The sequence below is a fragment of the Plectropomus leopardus genome, chromosome 10, assembly GCF_026936395.1.
Source record: "Plectropomus leopardus strain MGB_pleo_1.0 chromosome 10, ASM2693639v1, whole genome shotgun sequence".
Classification (NCBI taxonomy): domain Eukaryota; kingdom Metazoa; phylum Chordata; class Actinopteri; order Perciformes; family Serranidae; genus Plectropomus; species Plectropomus leopardus.
The window spans coordinates 19875491-19897976 of NC_142185.1; the positions used below are offsets into that span (position 1 = coordinate 19875491).

The 22486-nt window shown below is 39.5% G+C and overlaps 1 protein-coding gene across 2 annotated transcripts; it reads left to right on the forward strand.

The window, feature by feature from the left end:
- The first annotated feature begins 1731 nt into the window (after nucleotides 1-1731).
- hat1 (histone acetyltransferase 1) lies at nucleotides 1732-22252 on the forward strand. Of its 2 annotated transcripts, XR_006106248.2 has the most exons (12): nucleotides 1732-1837; nucleotides 3497-3568; nucleotides 3659-3734; nucleotides 4644-4764; nucleotides 11622-11798; nucleotides 13119-13240; nucleotides 13855-13959; nucleotides 14317-14423; nucleotides 14967-15118; nucleotides 17956-18072; nucleotides 21615-21836; nucleotides 22114-22252. XR_006106248.2 is itself a non-coding variant. In XM_042495292.2 (11 exons), the coding sequence occupies exons 1-11, from the start codon at nucleotides 1831-1833 to the stop codon at nucleotides 21783-21785; spliced, it is 1227 nt and encodes a 408-aa protein (XP_042351226.1). In that variant the 5' UTR covers nucleotides 1732-1830; the 3' UTR covers nucleotides 21786-22252. The 2 variants fall into 2 exon arrangements, 1 of the variants encoding a protein (XP_042351226.1); XM_042495292.2 differs by having other exon boundaries at nucleotides 21615-22252.
- The last annotated feature ends 234 nt before the right edge of the window (nucleotides 22253-22486 follow it).

Here is a 22486-nt window from a genome sequence, read left to right on the forward strand (position 1 = left end):
AACATTCAAAACCACCAGCCATGTGATAAACGGCTAAACTGCTGTATGACCAGAGCCACTGCTGCTTAACTGCATGTGACATATTCATGCCACTGAATGAGCCAATGCAGACAAACACTCTTGAATTTTGACGCAAATGTCCACCAGATGATTGACTGTATCAAAACTGTCAAACACTACAGCACTGTGTTTCCTTCCTCTATTGAGGGATATTCTCATTCAGAAAAAAAGTCCAAACGACTGTAGTTTAAAGTTCAGAGATCAAGCAGCATGTATTGCCTCCATGCAGTCACAATTTGTTGCCTAAGGATTGTAAAAAGTATGGTATTGTTCAGGAAAGGGATAATCTAGTGCTGACAGTGGAGTAGAGGTAAAATTACAGTGGCTTAAACATGACTGGGTAGGTCACTCATTGATGCACCTGGAGGACAGAATAGCTGAGGCCAGGATGATAGCACAGCATTACCCGGGCACAGAGGGATGTTCACAAGTGCACTTTCCCCTGAAGAGTCAATTTTCTGTTTATTTTATTGAGATATCGCTGTAGTTTAACCTTACCACTTGCTGAAAGAAAAGTTTCTTTCTTTTCACTAACTTGTCAAAATTAGGTGGGGTTGTGTGCAAAATGTCCCACGGTTGCACAACAAAAACTATATTTTTTAAATTGTTTTTAATTTTTGATGAGGAGGTAAACATAAGAAATCACTTGCCTGACTCAGCAAAACCTGATATTTGCTAGGTTTTGTACTCTGCAGAATCATACAAACACAATACAATAAAATGTCAAACAGCAAAATGGAATTCACAATCAGGATTCGAATATTTATTTGACTGGACTCCTTACAAATATGTGCTAACCAACAAAATCAAACCGTTATATTATACACAAATACTATCCTGTAACTTCTGTTACTTGTAGATACTGTACATCCTTGATATGAATGACAAATGCAACTTCTGTAACAATATGGTAGAAACATTAGAACACTTTTTTCAATATATATATATATATAGATAGATAGATAAACAGATAGATAGATAGATAGATAGATAGATATTTATGTTGTATATATATATATATATATACAATATAAATATGTATAAAATATGTAATAAAAAACTAACCAAAACTATTAATCTATGCAAATCTTACAGCTTGATAATTAATTACTACTGTGTGTGTGTTCATACTTGTGTCTCGTTTATTTTATATATCTGATGTTGGTTTTTTTTATTATTTATTTTAGTCTGTCTGGTTTGTACCTACTTGTGTCATTATTTAATTTGTTATAAGATGTTTATATATACATATATATACAACGATTTGTAAAGTTTAGGCTAACATTAGCTCTGGAGGACGTCAGTTATTGCCCTGGAAAATTATGATAGACATTTTTCTCCTCTCTGGTTATGCTATTTTATGGACTAAATAGTCAGTTTGTAAATTTATCCAGTGAGGACACACAAAAATAACCGCAGCTGATTTATGCTAGCTCTACAGTTATCATAACATTACGAATTTAATCGTTAGCTACAGTCCTTATTTAATAATGATTTAATAATAATTTCTGTTTGTAAACGGTGTATTTTTGTGTTGAACTCACCCTCTTGTGTTTTCAGTAAGTCTTTGTCGGAAATAAAACAATTTCAATAACATTACTCGGTTTCGTTTGTGGCAAAGTCAATTTTTAAAAATCTCTCCACTGAAATGAACAAAAACCGTTAATGAAAAAAACAACTTCCTGTTTAAACGGAAACACGAGGACCCGGAAGTCGTCCTGATTCCGCGGGTCTTTTGGGACAACACACTCCGCACAACAGTGTGCAGAAATGGCGGGTAAGTGGCTAAAGGCTTTCATGCTTTAATAAAGCCGTATTCGCGTTGATGCATATTCGGCGAAAAACGGGCGCTCGCCCTGTTTTTATCTCTTCGGAGTCGTAAACCGTCTCTGTATCTGGTTAAAACACCGCTGGCTAAGCTAACGTTGTGAAGCAGCAGCAGGGGCCTGTCTGCTAACATTAGTAGCATGCTATCAGGCTGTCACAGCACACTGTGTGTTTGTGTGTTTATGTAACGCTTGGATGTCGAGTTGAATGTGTGCCTGTGTGGATGAATGCTGGGATACTTACATTCCCTCTGATGCATTTTCTGATATAATTTACTCTTATTTACTCATGTTAAAGAATCACTGGTAGTTCATCCTTGTAGATCAGCTAAAATTGTCAGGATCTATACTTTTGTCCACCATTTATGGCCTCAGTAGTTTCTATGCTCTTATCATTTATTTTTTTCCTGTGTATGTATTGTGATGCTTTTTGGATTGATATACACGACTGGCTGTCCCCAAAGGTTGTTCAACTTGAAAAGTTTTCTCAATAGTATATTGTTTATGGAATTGTTATGGATAATGGCAAAACTAACTTTTATGTTTATAATATTCTAATACTTGGAAAAATTGTATCTACACAAATATAAGTATATGACAGTGAAACATAGGTTTAATGTGTTTTATAATGATTTTCTGTCCTATGTGAAAGCCCTTAAATGCATGAATAATAAAACTGCATTGAAAGTGCATTATAGATTAATATGATTTACAACAGCCCGAGCCCTTGATTTATTTCTATTACTCTTTATTTTCTGTATACAGATATATTTTTGTACTTTTGATAATCCAACTTCTTGTCTGTTTTGATTTCTGTTTTCTTTTTTAATTCTTTTTGTCTGTATTGCATGCACCTGGTCAAAGTGATCTTAACCAAGATGTTTTTTGTTTGTTCTGTTTCTCTGTTGTGTCTGTTGGATGTGCGTTGCTGTCTGGAGCGTGCTGTGATTGCAGTTTTTGTGTGGCATTGTTGCCCGAGACGAATTTCACTCCAGGAACAATTAAGTTTATCTAGACTTGATGTCAAAGTCATGTGTTTTTGTACAGTTGTTCAGTTTTAAAAAGCTTCTATGTTACTCCGTGATGTGTGCAGATTAAGCAATGTAGCAACACGTTGGGGTTATGGGGGTTACAGAGTCCACTCGTACTATGATCAGTCAGCAGGAGCTGCTACTGTTTTCTTCTGCATGTTTCAGTAGAAGTTGTTGGTAACATCAGTTATAAGAGTATCTTAATTTTTCCATCAAAGCTATTTCCAATGCTGTTAAAATGAGGTTGAATCTACATGTTGGCATAAATAATTTCCCACTCCAGAAGTATTTACAGGACACTTGTCATTAGAGCCAACTGTGTCTTCATCTCTGTGCTTTACTTTGTATCAGAATCTAAATGCAGTCATTTAATAATCACATTTGTTTCAGAATCATATCCAGCTAGCCACATGTTGCGATGTCACAAGCTGCTGCTAACATTTAAATTATTAATCATTAAAATGACCATTAAACCACTGTAGATTGAATGGAGAAATAAATTATTCTAAATTATTCTTATAAACATCTGTAAAAAACTGAGAAATTTCAACATGGTATGTGGTTTACGTTTTTCCTCAGGAGTAAATACCATGGAGAAGAAACTGGCTGAATACAAGTGTGACACCAATGAAGCTATATGCTTGAAGCTTGGTATGTTTTTTGCTTTATGTCATATGTTGTGTCAGTAAATATGATAAAATTCCTCACTTAAACTGGTTGAACTCTCTCTTCTCCTCCCAGTTCGCTTTCCGGAGGATGTTGAGGATGATGGCACAACATTCCACCCTGAGTACAGCCACCAGGTTTATGGGGACGAGTGAGTATTATTTAATCACATCACCATGACATTAAAAACCAATAAATATGTGCCGTTTCCTGTAACCTGCTGAACCCATTGAGTATTTACTGAAAACTGAGCCGTCATGTTTGTTTTCCTAAGAGCAAGCCTGCCAACACTACAGAGTTTCTGTTTTGACTCATGTTTTACATGTTTCAGTCATCTAGTATTAAATCAAATGTTGTATTTTCTCAATTCAGTTGTAGTCGTGAGTACCTGCCAATATGAAGTCTGTTACATAGTTAGTTTGGTAGAGGATGAAGGGAAGTTTAGTTTCAGTTCGGCAAAAACATGCGAACATGAACAGTGATCTGTCTTGCATGCTGTTTTAGTCAAACTATAAGCCTAATGTGATGAACAAAGAGCCATTGCCATTTACTGTTTACTATGGTTTTGGCAGTGACACCTGTGTCTGTGTGTAGGCTTACAGTAGCGTGCCGTTATGCTCTAAATTGCATTTCCAAATTAGTCAAAACTAGGATTGGTTATTTTTGTACTTGCTGCAATCAGCTCAAAGGGAACTCAGTAATTGGGGCATTAATTATTTCAGCAAGCGTAATTGCTAGTAAAGCTCAATCACACAGTTGCATAATGATAAAATCTATTGAGCCATGAACTGCTTGTGATGTATTGGTGAAAGACATAATGCAACACAATGAATAAACTGTCCAGACGTACAGTACACATCTATCATTCGCTCCAGGTTTATATTTGATAAATGTCATTAAAAAGAAATTATGAAAGGTTTGTTATTGTCCCCCTGATATGAATGTATCCCAGACTGTATAAAACATCTGTTTTATTGTTTTATGTTTATAAATCACTGTCCTAGGCAAACATGTGTAACCTTTCTACTATTTTTAATCAATCCCATTACTTTGTCTGCAGCGAGGTCGCTTTCGGATACAAAGGTCTTCAGATACAGCTCTTCTACACTGCCGGAAACCTGAGCACCCTCTTTAAAGTGAAATATTCCTCAAAAGTCACTGACACGTTTGATTGTGTGGAGGTAGGGTACGCATTTATTCATTCCTTTTAATGTAAAGTTCTAGCACTCTTAAATGTTGTAATCAGGGTCTCTGTTTACTATATTTGTCACAGTTGTTTTCTTATGTAATTGTAATGATGACGGGTAACCATGTGGTGCTTATTGTCTGTTAGTATGAACAAAATAGGCCTCGAACATGCACAAGAACAAAGGTGTGATCAAAACACCATGCCTCCTACAGAAATATCATGTTTTTATCCAAAGCTGCTCCATTATGCTTTAAAGAGGGGGTGTTGTAAAAAACAGTTGTTTGGTCGTCTGGTGGTTTTTGAAGCGCTGTCCTTTTCTGTTGTCAATGGGGAGTTCGCGCCACCATTATGGTAGCTGGCCCCCCTGCCTATTGACGCAGTAGCAAGCCGATTGGCTGTAGCAGAGTTGTTGTGGACGGGCTGGGATGTAACGTTCGACACTGTTCTGGATGTTGGATGAGCCTCGGGCATTTTCTATCTCAAATCAGTGTGCACCGATTTGCTACAGTTTTCAGGTTGAACGACATGTTTCCTGAAAATAGTGTGCAACGGGTTTTGAGATATGTTTTGTCCCATTTGGTGGGTGTGTCAGAGGTGTCAGCCAATTTCTGGGAAATCTTTAATTATTGTACAAAGATTCTTTTGTTTGTACTCCACACTTGCTTTGGCAATGTAGATATAACTTTTCCCATGCCAGTAAGGCCCCTTTGATTTAAATGTAATATACCCTGCAGTATTTAGCAACAGTGAGTCTGTGTAACACAACAGGGTGTTCAACGCACAACCATTTCTGTCAATAAAGACATTTTACCATGTTTTGTGGGGGCTAAACGCAGCCCTGGATAGGCAAGCACTAGTGTCTTAATTGAATTCAAGCAGCCACCAGGAGCAGGTGTGGAGGAGCTGGGTAACTGAAGACCTGCTGCAGCATTTTGTGCCCCTTTTCCACACGCATGTTCTGGTTCAGTGCAGATGGGATCTGCGTCTCTACAACAACATGGCTACCTGCTTGAAAGTGTGTCTTTAACTGATGACGGCTTGAGTGATGACGTTTAAAAGCAGCGGGCTGATCCTCGGCTGAAGTCCTCTGTTATCTTTGCTTATCTCTGCTTGTTTGCAGATGTGCAGCAAGAACCTGTTGACTGCAGCTCTTAATCTCACATCTCATTGCGGCTGTGGCTGATTTTTTTCTTCCTCTCTGCCGCATCAGTAGACTTTCTTTTAGTGACGAAAAGCTTCTTACAAAGTTCCGCTAATTTGTTGATAAAAACACATTTCATTTCCTCTAGATTTTTCTAGGGTTGTACCCAACTCAGACATGTCAAATTAGATTTGGCTGTTCAATGCAAATATTCAATGATTTAGAGTTGTTGTTCTTTTTTTTTTTTTTTTTAAATTCATATAAAGTTTTGAAATTTGAATGGGGCTCAACAGGACGCTCAGATTTCAGAGTAACAGCGGCATAAAGTAAACAAGCTAATGGTGCTAACAGTGGATCGGCAATGTGCAACAACGTTTTTTGCAGGAACGACGTATCAAACAAAAGCCAGAGACTGTGTGATATTAACTTGCTGTGAGCTGTAAATTCACCACCTTTAAGGAAAGGAGAAAAGATAATATTTTGACAGAGCCTTGTGGGGAAGTCTCTTCCCCTCTGTGTTGCTGCCTTCGTCTACGCAGCAGTCTGTAATAAAGAGTAGTATGAAAGTCAGGAGCGTTCACTTTGCTCCAAAGTCTGGGACTAAAACATCCCAGAAGTACTTCTGACTCAACGCAATCTCAGTCGACTGAGGGGTTCTCCAACTAATGGTTCGAATCTCCAACTTTCAAGGGGCAACCCCTGGAATTTTCTCAATAAAAGTCCCATGCTATATATAAAAGCTTTTATTGTGAAGCAGCAAAAGAAGGGACTGTGTTTTCATTAGCAGCAACTTAACATGACTAATGCAGCTGAAAGTCAACACTTTATTTAAGATAAAAACGGGGATCAAGAGAGGAACTAAACTTCAGAGATTCAGTTAGAAGCTACAGAAGCATCTTCCTGTGTGATCTCACAGAGGTGAGTGGAATCTCAACACACGGTTGTTTTTGGGGGAGAAGAGAGTCATTGGGCGTTTGCTGCAGTCAACTAGATGTCACCGCTACCTGCTCAGAGGCAGTTGGGCACCCGTTTGGCCCTACTAAAGAGAGGGTCCATCTCTGATGCGGCTTACAACAGAAGCACAAATCAAAAACTGACAATAGAAGCAATAACCGGTGCAGCATGGTTTGACTTGGCGCGGCCAAAAGTGACAATGGAAAAGGCCCAGTGGATGAGCTGCAGAGGTCAGATGGCACATGCCGGCACATCAGCAAGAAGGGAGTTGTAGTAGTTTAGGTGTGAGATAACAAGAGCCTGGACCAGAACCAGTGCCGACTGTTGGGTGAGGAATGTACAAATCCTGACTTTGTGATTATCAATCTGCAGAAGGGAGTGTCACAGAGGTGGTCATCCAGTGTCATACCCAGATTTATTGCAGTCTGAATTGGGTCACCACAGACTTGTCATGGTGATGGAGAGATCACAGGAAGAACATCTCTGTGTCGCCAGGACCACTATGACTCATTATTGTGAAACGGTAAAAAATGGAGGGAAAAATGTTGGTGATTTTATGTTAAAATGCATTGTAGCATGTTGGTAAAAATGAAAAAAAGAAAAGACATTTGAAATATTCTGAGTGCAGTTTTGCAGTTTCGTTTTTTTTGATGCCCAGCGTCACATGATTTGCATTTTTGGAAAACTAACAGCAGGAGACAACAAAAGTGAAAAGATTTTTGTTTTATTAATTTTTGTGTCAAAATGTTTTGAAATATACAGCCATGATAATCTGAAGTCTAGTAAATCAAACTGTAACTTTAACAGATAAATACTGGGCAGCTTTATTGAGTGGTTGCTTCGATAATTGAGTAACAGCAGGATTGTATGATCAATTATTCTTTACGGGGGCTGGATGGACCTATGGTGCTCTTTTGTGGACAGGTTTTGGCACCATAATGTTGTTTCTTCATGAACTGAAGTAACTCGGAGCCTCTCTGGGTGGTGACATTATTCCTGTAAGAGATCTCCTGTTTTGTTAGACTAAATCTCAGCCCACCATGGCCCCCTGCGCCACTACGCTAATCCTACTCCTCTCTGTCGGAAGAGAAGGGTTTTAAAAAGGTTTTGTACGTGGGGTTTAACGTGAGGCATTGATTTTCAGAGGTTTGTGTGATTGAATCAGCAGGAGGAGTAATGTGACACGGTTGGATATCATGTACATATATTTCCAGGAGGCGAATTGTAGCTCAAGTCATCAACAATCAAAATCATTGAGGTTGAAATCTAATCTTCAGTGGGTTTATATTCAGTTTTTTTTATGTGAGACAACCCTTTTTTTTTGTTGCAATAATTCATTCATTTATTAACTTCATTACTCCACTAATGGCCTGAGAATTAGTTAAAAAGTCTAAATAAAGCAAAATTAGTCATTTCTTTATCAACGCATTATACATGTCAGAAAATACATGATAAAAATACATTAAAAGACTGGCAACTGTGAAGTACTCTATTGTAGAGTCAAACCATTAAACAGCTTTTCACTATTTCCATGTCCAGGATTTTTTGGGCAGGTGAGAAATCATGGCTCGATGATGCAATACTACTAATGGTAGAGTGCATAGTATCAGTCGCCTTTTTTACAGCTCACTGTTGTTATGTGCTTTGTGCTAACGTTAACTGCAGAACAACAGTCTGTTGCTGTGGAGCAGCACTTGTTCTTCAGAGTTTCCGAGTTACCTACTAACGTGTGTCTGTTGATGCACAGGAGCTCCTCCATGTATGTTACTGTACTGCTGAGTTAGCTGCTAACGAGAGTCCATCTCTTCTAGGGTTGCAGCAGTATCCCAGTTTTAAGGTATATCATGTATCATATTGTGTTATACTGTATTGTACTGCTATCATGTGCTTATCAACAGTATTGAAAATAAAATGCAACCAGACAGTGTGTTTAGTTATTTTCTAAAGGTAGACCTTCTAGACATACTTACATTAATGAAAATTACTTCATTAATGAAATGAAATAAGTGTATAATAATGAACAAGTGTTATAAAGTGTTTGTCATTTCTATTATGTTCATTGTAACTAATAATAATAATTCTGTACTACTTTGAAACTGATGTATTTTCCGAGACTTTGCAGTGGCTCTTCTTTGTTTCAGCTCCTTCGGCGAACACGCCCCCAACAGCTCAGAGCAGAGAATACTTTTTTTTTCTTCTTCTTTTCACAACTTTGAAACCTAAATGTATATACTTGGCAATATTGTAATCATTCAAATTCGGCTGGGCGGTTAATAACAGAATGCATATTAATTTTGCTTTACCCAGACTTTAATGTTCTTCTAGTGATTGCATTGATCAGTACGTGAAACTTTAGGCCATTTTTAATTGCCACACATAAAAATTTACATATCAACAGCCAGTATTTGGGCAAAAACAGACAGTGAAGCGAAATGCTTTAATGTCCCGATAGTCCCCTCTCTGAGACCTCACAAAAGACCTCTGGCAGCTTTGAATATTTCCTGAATTTGTCAATGCAGCAAACACGCAATACAAGAATTAACCAGGGCCCCTTTGAGATCAGATAATTCAACCCTGGGACATCTGTCCTGTGTGGAAACAGCAGGGGCTCCCCTACAGGGCAATGTGTCCTTCAACTGGTGCTACTGGGAGCAATTTATAAACTATGGGATTTGTTGCTGCTTTGGACGCACTTAAATTATAAATAACCTCATGCAACAATGATGGTTCCTTCCGACTAGACATTACTTTCATGTCTGGTAACTCAAAAAAAAAATTGCCATGGCAACCAATTGACTGTTTTTAAACCTTAAGAGAGCCATTAGACTTTTTGGGAACATAGTTTGAAGCTGATATTCAAACTGAAATGTGATGGCTGGCTTACTGTCTGCGTGCGCTGCTACTTTAGTGTTGAGCGTTGACCCCTGAGTGTTCACCTTGTTAAGGGTTTGAGTGCAGCTGGTGTAGAGGTAGAGAGTGAGGGGAGCAGCAGAGTTCAGGCTGCATCTGAAGAGTGTTTGTCTCTGAGTGCATGTGGACGGCCGGGGTGCGGTGCAGCTGGTGAGAGAAGAGAGAGAGAGAGAGAGACGAGGGGAGGCAGAGATGGAGTTTATGCAGCTGCTACGCTGATACAAGACTCTCATCATCACATCACCTTCTCCCCTTTTAAATCAGCCAAAAACGGCGTAGTGCTGGACGCTGATTTCTAGTGCCAGACCTTTTGTGCACACGGGCTGGAAAATGCTGAATGCCCGTAGTAGTTATATGTCATTATTTCTATTACATTCATAATCAGTGTGGCTGTGTAAATACGCCCTGTCTTTAAACATTTAAGCCAATACTTTGCAAATAATTCTAAACAGAAAAAAATGACTGCAGATTTTGGATTATGGTTTGGTCTGTGGAGTAGATTAAAGAGATTAAAAAAAAAACACCAACACAACAAATTAGGTAGTTTGTACTCCCTTTGTGCTCATTGTTAGAAATCAAAGACATTAACAAAATGTTCGAAAGGTACTTTGTTAACTTATATTCATGCCAAACTAAGGCATCTATTCTGGAAGGCTGTGCAATTTAGTGTCTAGTACGTAGGAGAGTGCTCGGGACAAAGGGACTTGTTTGTCCATGGCCTTTTAAGTATGGTCCTTGTTCCTTAGAAATGTGGCTGAACAATTACAATGGTTAAGAGGCATTCAGCTGCAGGTGCATTACTTCCAGTTAGATATTAGCTGATGTCTGAAAGGGAGGGGGAATTAGCAGTATGTTGTATTAGCCTTTTGTAGTGCATTTTGCTCAGACCTTCTTCATTTCCCAGTTTTCAATGCCGAGCAGCAAGGGTCTCTGTGCTGAAATAATGCCCATCACACATGTAAATGGTGTGAAAGGGCTGCTTAGCAAAGTGTTCTCATGTCAATCCTTGTGGAAATGGATACAATGCAAACATTACAGCTGAACTAACCACAGGTTGCACTGAGTAAAAAGTCCAAGGGTAGGGCCCCTTTGTCTCCGAGGCTCTTTGAAAAACGCAGGGGCAAATTCATTTGATTGGGTTCACTTGGCAGGATTAGAGGAGAGGCCTCTATTATGGATGGCCCAAAGGTTTGTTAAGTTGAGATCAATTCATAAGACTTTATTTCCCAGTGAGAGGCAGAAATGCGTTTTATTGTGGCAACTTCATCACATATTCATGGTTTAACATAAGTAGTAAATGTACTGATTTAAGTGGTCTTTTCAGCGGGGAGGGGGCAGGGAGCTGCTGTGGTCTCTGCTCAGCTGACAGTTTTAATTGCCTAATGGTTTTCTTTTCATTGCCACAAAACATACATGCTGCCAGTTTTATTATTGTATAGGATTTTTTTTAACCACTTTTTCACCTCTTTTCTTATTTAACAACAAATGCTTCTATGAGTATTCAGTACTGTGCCAAAGTCTTAGGCCACCTTAAACTTTGTGATTTATGATGATTATACAAGTTTATTTCTGTGTCTTTGCTAAAATACAAGCAGAACATTAATTCTTCAAATATTTATACAGAATTAAAAATGCAAATATTTTAGAATAAAACAACTTCACCAGGCTAAAGTACTGTGCAACATACATAATGTATGTTACATACATAATGTATGCATAAAGTATGTTTTAAAATGCATTGCACAGGTCACCTTAATGATAATGACTTTTACAAAATCATGCTAGATTGTAAATTAATCAACTGTTCGTTGCACAACTAAATTTGTGCAAATTGTGTTATGCAGCCAGATGATATCGAAGGGAAGATCCGGGAAATCATTCCCGCTGGCTTCACCTGCAACACTGACGACTTCATCTCACTGCTGGAGAAGGACGCCAATTTCAAGCCCTTTGGCACCCTGCTTCACACGTACACAGTCCACAGTGAGGAGGCTGGGGAGCTCACATACCAGATTCACAAGGTAAAGACATCACTACCTCACCACAGATTATAAAACGAGAGTTCACCCCAAATGAACGATTTTTTTCTTTTACCTGTAGTGCAATTTATCAATCTAGAGTATTTTGGCATGTCCTGCCAAGTGTTCGAGATATCAGCCATAGAGATGTCTGCCTGTTGGCGCTCGGCTTGTGGTGCTCAAAATGCCACAAAATGCATTTGAAAAACTCAACAGCAATGTCTCTTTACAGAAATCATGACGTGGTTACTTAAGATTATTCACACACCTTGTTGTGAGCAGTTTCATATAGGAACTATTTTCTGTCAACCAAACTACACCCGCCAACCAAATCACTGCACAGAAAGAAGTGTGCATCTCCTCATGGACTTGTGTCATGACATGCTGAGATGTAAACATTGATGGTGTCCACCTTGGCTGAGCCGTAACATTTGCAAGCATACTGGTCCTAGCAGCAGATGCATGCTTCCTTCTGCGCTGTGATCAAGCCCCTGGGAACAGCACTGGGCTTGAAGCCAATTTGACATAGCGGCCAAATGTGGAAGTACAACGTACAACGAGACACCTGGAAATCTGTGGATACATTTATTTGAGCATCACAGCACTAGCAAAATGACTCATGTCGTTATCGGGTTTTGATCCAGTCGGTCTGATAACACTCCGAAAGTCGGTGAGCGGCATAATTTGAAACACCCACCAACTCACAATAAAACGATCTAGATTGATAAATTGCGCTACGGGTAAGTGCCTATTTATGCTCATTGTTAGATACATATACAGCCTTCTGTTTGTACTCTGTGTTCATTTTGTTTGTGTTTGTGCACGTTTTCTAAAAAACTTACAGATGCGGATGAGATGGAGAGGTAACACGAGATCGTGGGGGCAGTGTAGCATAGTTCAAGCGAGAAACAACTATAGGAGACGACAAAAATATTTTAAAAAATGATGGAACCCAACGAAACTGTAATATCGTGGAAAAAGCCTTTGTCCACATGTTGCAATGTGTTTAATGGCATCAGTCCACCGCTGTCGGCAATTGTTTATTCTGTCAAAGGTTACCGTATTAGGACCTCCTCCACTGTTGCCACGATTGGTATTCCGGAAACTTTTGACTCTGGTGCCACCTATTGGCTGTATGCATGCTGGAAAGAAAGTATGAATGACCCTAAGGGTATTTTTTTTACTTTTGGGTGAACTTACCCTTTAATATCAGTTTGCAACTTTTTATCGTTGCTCTTATCATTACTCTTATGATTGAATTGCACGGATGATATTTGACTATGACGATTTTCAGACGATTGTCTTTTTCATATTCGTCCCCAGGCCGATATTACCTGCCCGGGATTCCAAGAGTACCACGAGCGCCTGCAGACTTTCCTCATGTGGTTCATAGAGACTGCCAGCTTTATCGACGCGGACGACGATCGTTGGGACTTCTTTCTTGTGTGAGTGCCCTCCTTAATTGACATCATACCCCCACCACCCCACACCCTCCTCTACGCCCACCCCTACCCTAAAGCCTTTATTGTGTCATTGAAAAACAAAGCCCCCCTTTGTAGCGCTTGTGACCAATTACCAGGCCAGTTTGATTATATTTCCCCTGTAGGAGAATAGTTGATCAGGCAAGAGCTTCCTTTGTGCCAAAAGCCCTTTTCAGATTTTTCAGGGGCAAGAGCTGAATTGAATACTGTTGTCTTTTGAAACACTGAACAATGTCTTAACAGTAAAAAGAGCCTCTGCCAGTGTTTTCTTTACCCTGGCAACTATTAATACTGACAATGGGCAAAATGGACTGAAGTGATTTTGAGGAGCTCAGTCCCTCCTCCAACCCCTTCTCTTCCTCTAAGTTGCAGTACTCCAATTAAGTGCATAATGTATTCAGGTTGTAGCAGGTGTACCAATCGGGGCCTGGCTGCTCTAACATGCTGACGTTGGGGAGGGGGCGGTGGTGGTGGTGGTGGTGGGGGGGGGTGAGGGCTGAAGAACAGAGAGGCTAAAATGGACACTGCATGGGAGTGTGCCTGTAATTGACCTGTTTGCCTTTGTGTTTTATCTGCAGATTTGAAAAGTACAATAAAGATGGGGAGACTCTCTACGCAACTGTTGGCTACATGACAGTTTATAATTACTACGTGTACCCAGACAAAACCCGACCACGTGTAAGGTAATTGCTGGGGCAGCACGTGCCTGCCCATTCTTTTGTATGAAAAAGGAGTGGAAAATTATACATTTCTTTATCCTCTTCCCCAAAGAGCCCAAATTACTGGCTTATATAGCCAACCATTCAACCAGATTTTGTTTCATTACCAAACCAGGGTGATTTGTATCTGAAAACAACTTTATAGATAAGCTTTTGATGTGATTTGATTCGTTGCATTGATGGATCAGGATAACAATCCATTATTTCACGCTTTGAATTACAGAATTTCTGTTCGGATTGTCACATAAATTTGTTTTTGTGACTAATTCTGAACAAACCTGTTTTTCTCATTGGCTCTGGGTTTGCCCTTTAATTAAACAGCCAAATGTTGATCCTGCCTCCGTTCCAAGGAGAAGGTCACGGAGCTCAGCTTCTGGAGGCTGTGCACAGATTTTACTGCAGCCTGCCTAAAGTGCAAGACATCACAGGTGAGCAGCTTTTTTTTTTAGCATCATTTACTGTGTTGAAGAAGGCGTGGATAAACATTTAATCTGAGATCCTCATGTCTCCTACAAGCAGTTTGAATGATTTCTGTCTGCAGTCGTTGGATCCAGGGGTTGAGTTAATTTGGAGGACTGGCATGTATACCAGAATGTGCTGAGGCTCTATTGAAACTAGCTGGATCGAAATAGTTTCTTTGCATGGAGACAGAGGATGAATACTAAAGAGGCGTCCTTTGAGAGAGGAATCCTTTTCAAGAAAGAACTTAACATTTAGCAGCTGAATAGGCAGAACGTTCCTGCTAACAGTTCGACTGAGCTTCAGAAATACTTTGTCTTTGTTGTTTGTGAGCAGCTTCTTGCAAAAACTTGTGAAAAGATTTAAAATATGTTGTTTTCAGGCAAAAAAAAAAAAAAACTTTCCCTGCTGCTCTACAACACAAACATTTATATCCACTGACCACAATATAAACAGCGTTGAACTAAGTTATGTTTGTGTGAATTTAATTGTGTGAGTGTGTTTGTTATCAGCTGAAGACCCCTCTGAGAATTACGTGAAGCTGAGAGACTATGTGCTGGTCAAGCTTTGTCAAGACCTGCCGTCCTTCGCTGCGGACAAGCTGCACCTTGGCTTCTCAGCTGACATGGTCAAAGAGGCACAAGACAAGTTGAAAATTAACAAGGTGCTGTATGAGGCTGCAACCAGTGGTTATTTCATGAATGAATGAATGAATTCTTTTTTTTTCTGTGTCATCCAATTAGTTATGCCCAGCCCACATGGGCTAACAAGACACCATAAAAATCAAAACAAGTTAGAGGGCTTTACCACAAAGCAATTTTAACAAGAGTCAGGCTCTCGTTGACTGAGCTGGCTCGACAAACCCTGAAGCCTCAGTCAGAGATAACAGGTACCACAAAGGTGATAATCAGCTGTTCCTGATAACCCAGGCTTTCTGCTTCAGGCTCTAAGCGAGATCACATAAAATGAGGCTAATGACGCGCTGAATGTGAACCAAAAAAAATGTTTTCAGTAAGCACTACTGTAACTGCATGGCGTTGTTTAGCATTAATCTAACATTGACGGCTCAACACTTTTAAAAAAGTGTATTTAACATTTTCTCTCGTTTGAGAATCTGTATTGTTAATTTGCTAACTCTGATTATAGAGACACTACTGAAAGAAGCTGTGAAAGGTGCTTTTCAGCTGATGTCAAGCTGAAACTCAGAACATAATCAGCTCAAATTGGCGCATAAGTTACCATGGCGATTTAGCCAGGTTAAAAGAGAGTCACCCTTGTAGGATGGAAAACCATGGCTTTACAATCAGTATACCTCTATTGCTTAGTGGTATAGCCTTCTGACATGAACATTTTTTAAACATTAAACAGAAAGAAAATGGAGCAGAGCAACAAACACAGCGTACATATTTACAATATTATTTTGTGTAAGACCAAGTTCATGGATCACTGACAAAGACATTTACTGTGTAGCACTGAATTAATGAAAATAAGTAATAATTACATTTTCTTACCTTCTCTTCCAGACATTTCCAACAAAACTGGCAAACCTAAACACATTGAAATTATACAATCATTCTTGCTTTGGTCATCTGAGTACCAGAAATTGTCAGGGTTTAAACAAGTTATTGCATGGAACATTGTGTCTCTTAAGTCATAATAGTTTGTGCAGTATAGAAGAAATGTCTGTCTGCTTGATCAATAGTCTTGCCCACTGATATTTTGTATAACCTGCATTCTACCTAATGGCCAGCAGGGGGCAACTTTACTGGCTGCAGAAAACAGTCCGATTGTATGGAAGTTTTTTAAGAAGACTTCTCGCTTGATTTATTACCTCAGTAAACATTTTACTAAAGAGCTTATGGCCTCCATTGCTAGTTTCAAGTCTTATTCAAACCAGCACGTTTTTCATTTTGTAAATTATGGTCCTATTTAATTAATTTTATTTTTAGTAAAATGGACAATAAGGCAGGTATGCTTTAGGGCTTTGCTACCGTGTGACTGACAAGTCCAAAGCTCTTTCCTCGTGTCCAAATGTGGCATAGACTGTATATGATGATAGATAACATGTCTCCACTTCCTACTACTACAGAAATGTAGACAAAATGTGGTGGATACAGACATTGCCATATGGCACTTGTGATGTCATTGTGATGTCACAGCTGTTAGTCATGTCATTGAATCCACTTTTTATAGCATCAAAAAAACCAAACAAACCAAATTTAAAAGAAAAATGATTGTTTGGACAAACATCAGGGTAATAAGAACTACCTAGAATGACCTAAACCATCTCTGGGGGAAAATATAATTAACTTTAATTTTTAAGTTAAGCTTATGTTCGGTTGGCTAACATGGGGTGGGCGTTGTTTATGGCTTGTACTACAGACAGCCACCAGGGGGCAATCGTGATGTTTTGGCATCACTTTTAGGGAGCGGTCATGTTGTCTGTCTGTATATACAGTCTAAAAATATGGTCACTTTTGGCTCCAAAACTCCAAAATGGTGACGGCTAAAATACCAAACTTTAAGGCTTTGAAACAGTAGTCCACAAACTAATGGATGACGTCAGGGCAGCTGTGTCCATTTCTTTCAAACAGTCTATAGTATATTTCATGTTTTGTCCCACCAACAAACCCCAAAATATTTATTCTACAGTTATTGATTTCAAGATTTTAAGAAAAGCAGCAAAACATCACGGTAAAGATGTCAGAACCACAGTATGTTTGGAAAGTATATCAGATTTATTAAAGGTCTTTTTGAAGTAGAGTACATTTGTGTAACAAATTTTTGACAAAACTGAGTTAGAGTCAGATGTTATTTGCGGGTCACAAGTTAAAAATGAACGCATATTCCTTATTCCAAAATGTATTATCCATTCTTTCACAGTACAACAGTCTGTATTTCTGTGTTTAGGAATCCAGTTTGCTGCTTTCCCCTGAATGCTCTTAGATGCTTTCTTGGTTTATGTCACTGATTAACAATGCATGGAATCTGTGACATAAATAGACTGCGTGGGCCTGAGAAAACGTCTTTGAACATTTAACTATTTGTATATGTATTTGTAGGGTTCCCACAGTCATGGAAAACCTGAAAAACTCATTGAATTTTACAGTTATTTTTTCCAGGCCTGAAAAAGTCATGTTATTGGTAAAAGTTAATAGTGAAAGTTTTGGGAAAGTCATGGAATTTTGTTGTGTGTTGTGAAATGTTACAGTAATCTTGTATGGATAACCTTTCATGTAATGTAGCATAATGGCAAAGTTATTTACTGTAGCTGATGATGTAACGTAGCTCCAATATGCTGGCATTTAGGGCAAGGAATATATAATGGGTCTTTAAAACATCATGGGAAATGTTTTAAATTTTGTTTTTGAATGTCTGTGAGAACTCTGTAGAGGCTCAATATATCATAACGTCCCGTAGATGCACTGTAGTGTTTTGTGCATAAGAATAATGAAGTAAAAATTATTTTAATTAAGGTTCTTTTTGTTTTCCTCTCTACAGAAACATGCAAGGCGAGTGTATGAAATCCTGCGTCTGAGAGCAACAGACATGAGTGATGAAGAAAAAGCAAGAGAGTACCGTTTGGAGGTGAAGAAGAGGCTATTTGGACCATACAGGGTGAGGTCATAGTCACCACAGCCTCAGAGTAGTTTACATGCCAGTATGAACAGGGTCAAAAAGTGATTTCCTGATTTATTCAAAAATAACCCTGAATGTCTACTCTGTTGCTATCAAACAAGAATCCAGTGTGCAGTCTTCTACCTTTTGTTAGCAAACCATTACAGACGTTTAATGTAGGAAGCAAAGTGGCCCGTGTGCAGCGCACACTTAAAGGACTTACAGCTCTGTATTGTCACTGTTTATTATGTTACCTTTTAAAACAGCAGAAAATTTGATCTTCAGTGCCGTTAAAATTGATAGATTACTAGTGCCGTATTGTTACATCCACAATAGGGCGCACCAGGCGTCTGTGGTTCTGCTGCTGCTGGAGCTTTTTTCTATTCAGGCACATGTCATTAGTCAGGATTTGCATTTCTTTGGGAGAAATAATTTTCATGAAAGTGCGTTTGAAGCACTTTGTCAAAAAGCTGCCTCCATTCAGAGTTCTGTAGCTTTGCTATTGCAGCCCTTTTCCAACTTCGTCGAGAAAACAGTGCAATTTTATGAAATCGCTTTTGTTATTTGCTCATGTTCTTCTGTGCAAGTTTTTTTTTTGAGTTTCAGAGATTTAGTGTAACAGACTTAAGTCTGCTGAACAGAATATCATAAGCTGCTCTGATTCTGTTTTACCACACTTGACAGTGGGAAACACTGAGTAGATCTGTATGCACCAACATAACACCCGACATCCTGTTTGCTTGTGACATTTTATGTTTGAGCCGCTCACTGAGACTTTGCATACCAGCCATTAGAGAATTTGCTGTCAGCAGGGTAACCACATGTCTGAAAAAAAAGGCAGAGTCTGACGTGGAAATGACCTATGTGGTGAAGCGGGAAGTAGGAATTCCTTGGGAGAGTGGCAAGGAAAGATCTGGCAGCCAGATGCAGAGCGTTTTTCCTTCCCCGAGGAGATTTAGCATGTAGTTAGCTGAATGGCAGAAGCCGCTGCTCTGCGAATGTGAGGGGGATTATATATTTCTGCTCTTACCCCCAATTCCCCAGTGACCACGTCTGCATTCATGTGCGTGTGGGATTTTTCAGGCAGTAGATTGCACAAAACTAAGCGAATTTGTTTGTCCAAAACCTTCCAGCACTCTTCATTTCACTACAAAGGTTCATACCTCAGAGTAATAAACCTGACTTTATAAAGACCCTCATCCTCTTTGAGCATTTATGAAGAAACTAAACAGCAGACTTGATGAATAATTGCAATGGGAGAACCCTTTATTTAGGGTAAGCTACCATTCACATTTGAACCGATACTGGCACCAGGAATTTTGTACCACTACCCAACAGTACTTTTCTTTTTTCTTCTTCTTTTTTTAATTCTTCTGTCTTTATTAACAAAAATAGTGTAATTTTACTTTAAGACTAAATTTACAGCTGCTGGGAAAAATTCAAGGAATATATTTATTCAGCTCCTGTTTTATTAGGCATGCTGTTTATGCAAAGAAAAGTGAATAAATGTCCAGGTTCAGGTACACCCATGAGACTCAGTTGAGACACAAGCCTGTATGGAGCTGGTGCAGACAGCTGCATAGATTAAAATGAGAGCGTATCTGTTGTGTGTTAGTGAAAAATGCTTCAGATACACTGGTGATCTATAGGTTTCCACATGGCTCCACTGTGCTGTGTACCGGCTGCCACCCAGGTTTTCTGCAGCCCTAAGGCGGCCACATCGCAGCCAGAACATAGCACATACTCTCACCCAGATACAATCTCAGGTTCTGAAATTTGGCAATTATTTTAGAGGGCTTTCACATTAGGGACTCGGGCTTGGATCCGAGTACACTCGACCTCATAGTCCAGTGCGTTTGATTAGTTTGAACACTGTGAACTATGCCTAGGGATGTAAGGGTTACCGGTTTATTGTCACGGTAATCGCGGTTAAATTCTCCGACGGTTTGTAATATAATTCAAATTTTAATTATGGTGATCACCGTGCTTTAAAATCACGGTGAAAGCTGTTGGGGGTCCCAAATTAACACCCGCCCAGCGCCAAAATAGTCACATTGAACTCTGCTTCTGCAGAGTCTCCGGTGCGTTTTTAGGGGCGCACGGCTCTGCTGCCCTGTGCCGCCGCTCCCGCGCGCTCTCCGTGTCACACACACCTGCGCGGTGCGGCGAAGCGGTCTCGAGCGCTACTCGTTCTGCTCTGTTTACAGCACGAGACATCAGCTGATCACTAAACTACCTCCAGCCGCTGGTCTGCTGGGAGCTAACGCTGCGTGTATACTGATAAAGGTTATGCGATATTAAGACGGAGGCCCCGTTGTTTGAACCAACACTGCAAACTCGTTCGGCTCTCATATTGACAGCGACACTGCAGTAGCTTCACTTCTTCCGTCCTTACCTTTTACAATAAAAGCCCTAGACGGATACACTGCATCACAACTTCCCAGAGGAAACTCTTTTACACACAGAGGCTGTGGTGATGAGATGTTCAATATATTTTATACTTGTGCATTCATTACTATCTCAATTAAATTTAGGCTACTGAAATAGATGTATGTATGCGAAACAAAAAGGTGATTTATTATTTTGACAGGTAAAAAAATATGCTTGGCTGGTAGATTTTTTTCTACAAAATTGGCTGGCGAATCAAAAAGTTAATTCTGGACACTAACTGTCAGACTGTAATGCCTCAGCCAAAGTTAGCAGCAACAATTACCTACAGACACAGCAACGCTGAACATGCAGCCTGTTCCCTCCCCCTTCTGAAAACATCCTATGATTTCAGTGTGTGCATCAGTACTTTTTGAACATTTTCCAGCACATTTCAACATTATCGCGATATATCGATTATCGCAGTAATTTTGGTCATGATTATCATGATATGAGAATTTAATATAATTGCATCTCTACTCGAGTTAGGTACTTTGATCTGTGCCCGAGTCTGCTTGACAAGGTGGTCTTAAGTTAATTTTATGTGTACTGCAGTACAGTGCACATTAGGTGTGAACACCGGCTGAAGTGGAGTGCTATTTAACACATCTGCGAGTTTTAAATCAGTTATGGAACTGCAGTCGCCACTCTCGTTGGAGGCAGGGAGCTCCATGCTTGACATCAGCGATTCCTCCTCCTGCCAGGAGCAGAGCTTCGCCTGGTTCTCTACATCACAACACAACAAAAAAATGTACGCTGGCATTGTACGAATCAAATGTACCTAATATGAAAACGCCCTTAATGTAAATCAGTACTCAGTATTGCCGCCACTCAGTTAGATAACCTATCTTACCTTTATTAGAAATAAACCCATTGTCTAATCATCGGGTCTTCAGTTAGAATTTCAATGTGCTTGGTGTCTTTTATGTTAAAGTGAGCTGGACATGTGTGTGGCATGAATGAAGGCTTTATGATCATAACAAAGGCTCATGGCTTTTCTCTTTTTGTTGAGCCACAACATACTCTTACTTACCAGATTTATGTGCTTGCGGAGAAACTGACCGTACTGATTTAACACCTCACCTGCGTGTGTTTGTGCTCTTAATGTCGTGCAGAAGAATCAGAGGGAGTTGGCGAAGATGAGGAAGTGTCTGCGGCCGGAGGAGCTGGTGTCCCACATGGATCAGATGGACACTCAGACGCAGCACGAGGAGCTGGAGAAGAGTTATCAGGTTGTTGTGGAAGACTACAGGAGAATCATTGAGAGGATTGCCTCACAGGCCTGATGTGACTCTGAGACGCTGCTGGCCTGGAGCCCATCCCTCTCTAACACACAGGTGGTCTGCCCTGTCTGTACAAAGCCCACATCACCACAGACTTTAGCTGCAACCAAGAAGAAACTCTTCTGATGTAATAAAATCAGTTGTAATTAAAGAGTTAGATTTATTGTGGCTGAGTCAGTGGATAGACTGCAGTGGAGAAGACCTGTCTGTTTTCCAGCTGATATTGATATACAGTAGAGGAGAATGCTGCAGCTGGAGGGTTGAGACTTCCAGTTTGTTTCTTGAGTTTAATCACATTGTGTGAGATTAACTGATGTGTAATATTTCACAGGTGATAGGAGGTCCACTACCCTGCAGAGAAACCCTGCTTCTTCTCCATCGTAGACATTTTTTAAAGATCTTTTGTCAAAACAGTTCCCGGTGTGTGTTTTGAAGCACTTCATACTGAAAATAAAGAAAAACGTTTTGTATATTGCTCAAACTGTGTGATTCTTATTGTAGTGAAGAAAATAAAAAATTACAATTCAGTATCTTTTTTTTTTCATTTACAACATATTGACACATTTGAAAAATACAACCTTGCATTTAATTTGGACACAAAGTAGACAAGCAAACAAAAATTAAAGACAACAGGAAAAAGTTACGTTGATAAACACCTACGTAAATGAAAAGCAGTGCATTTGAACAATTTGGCACCTGGCTGT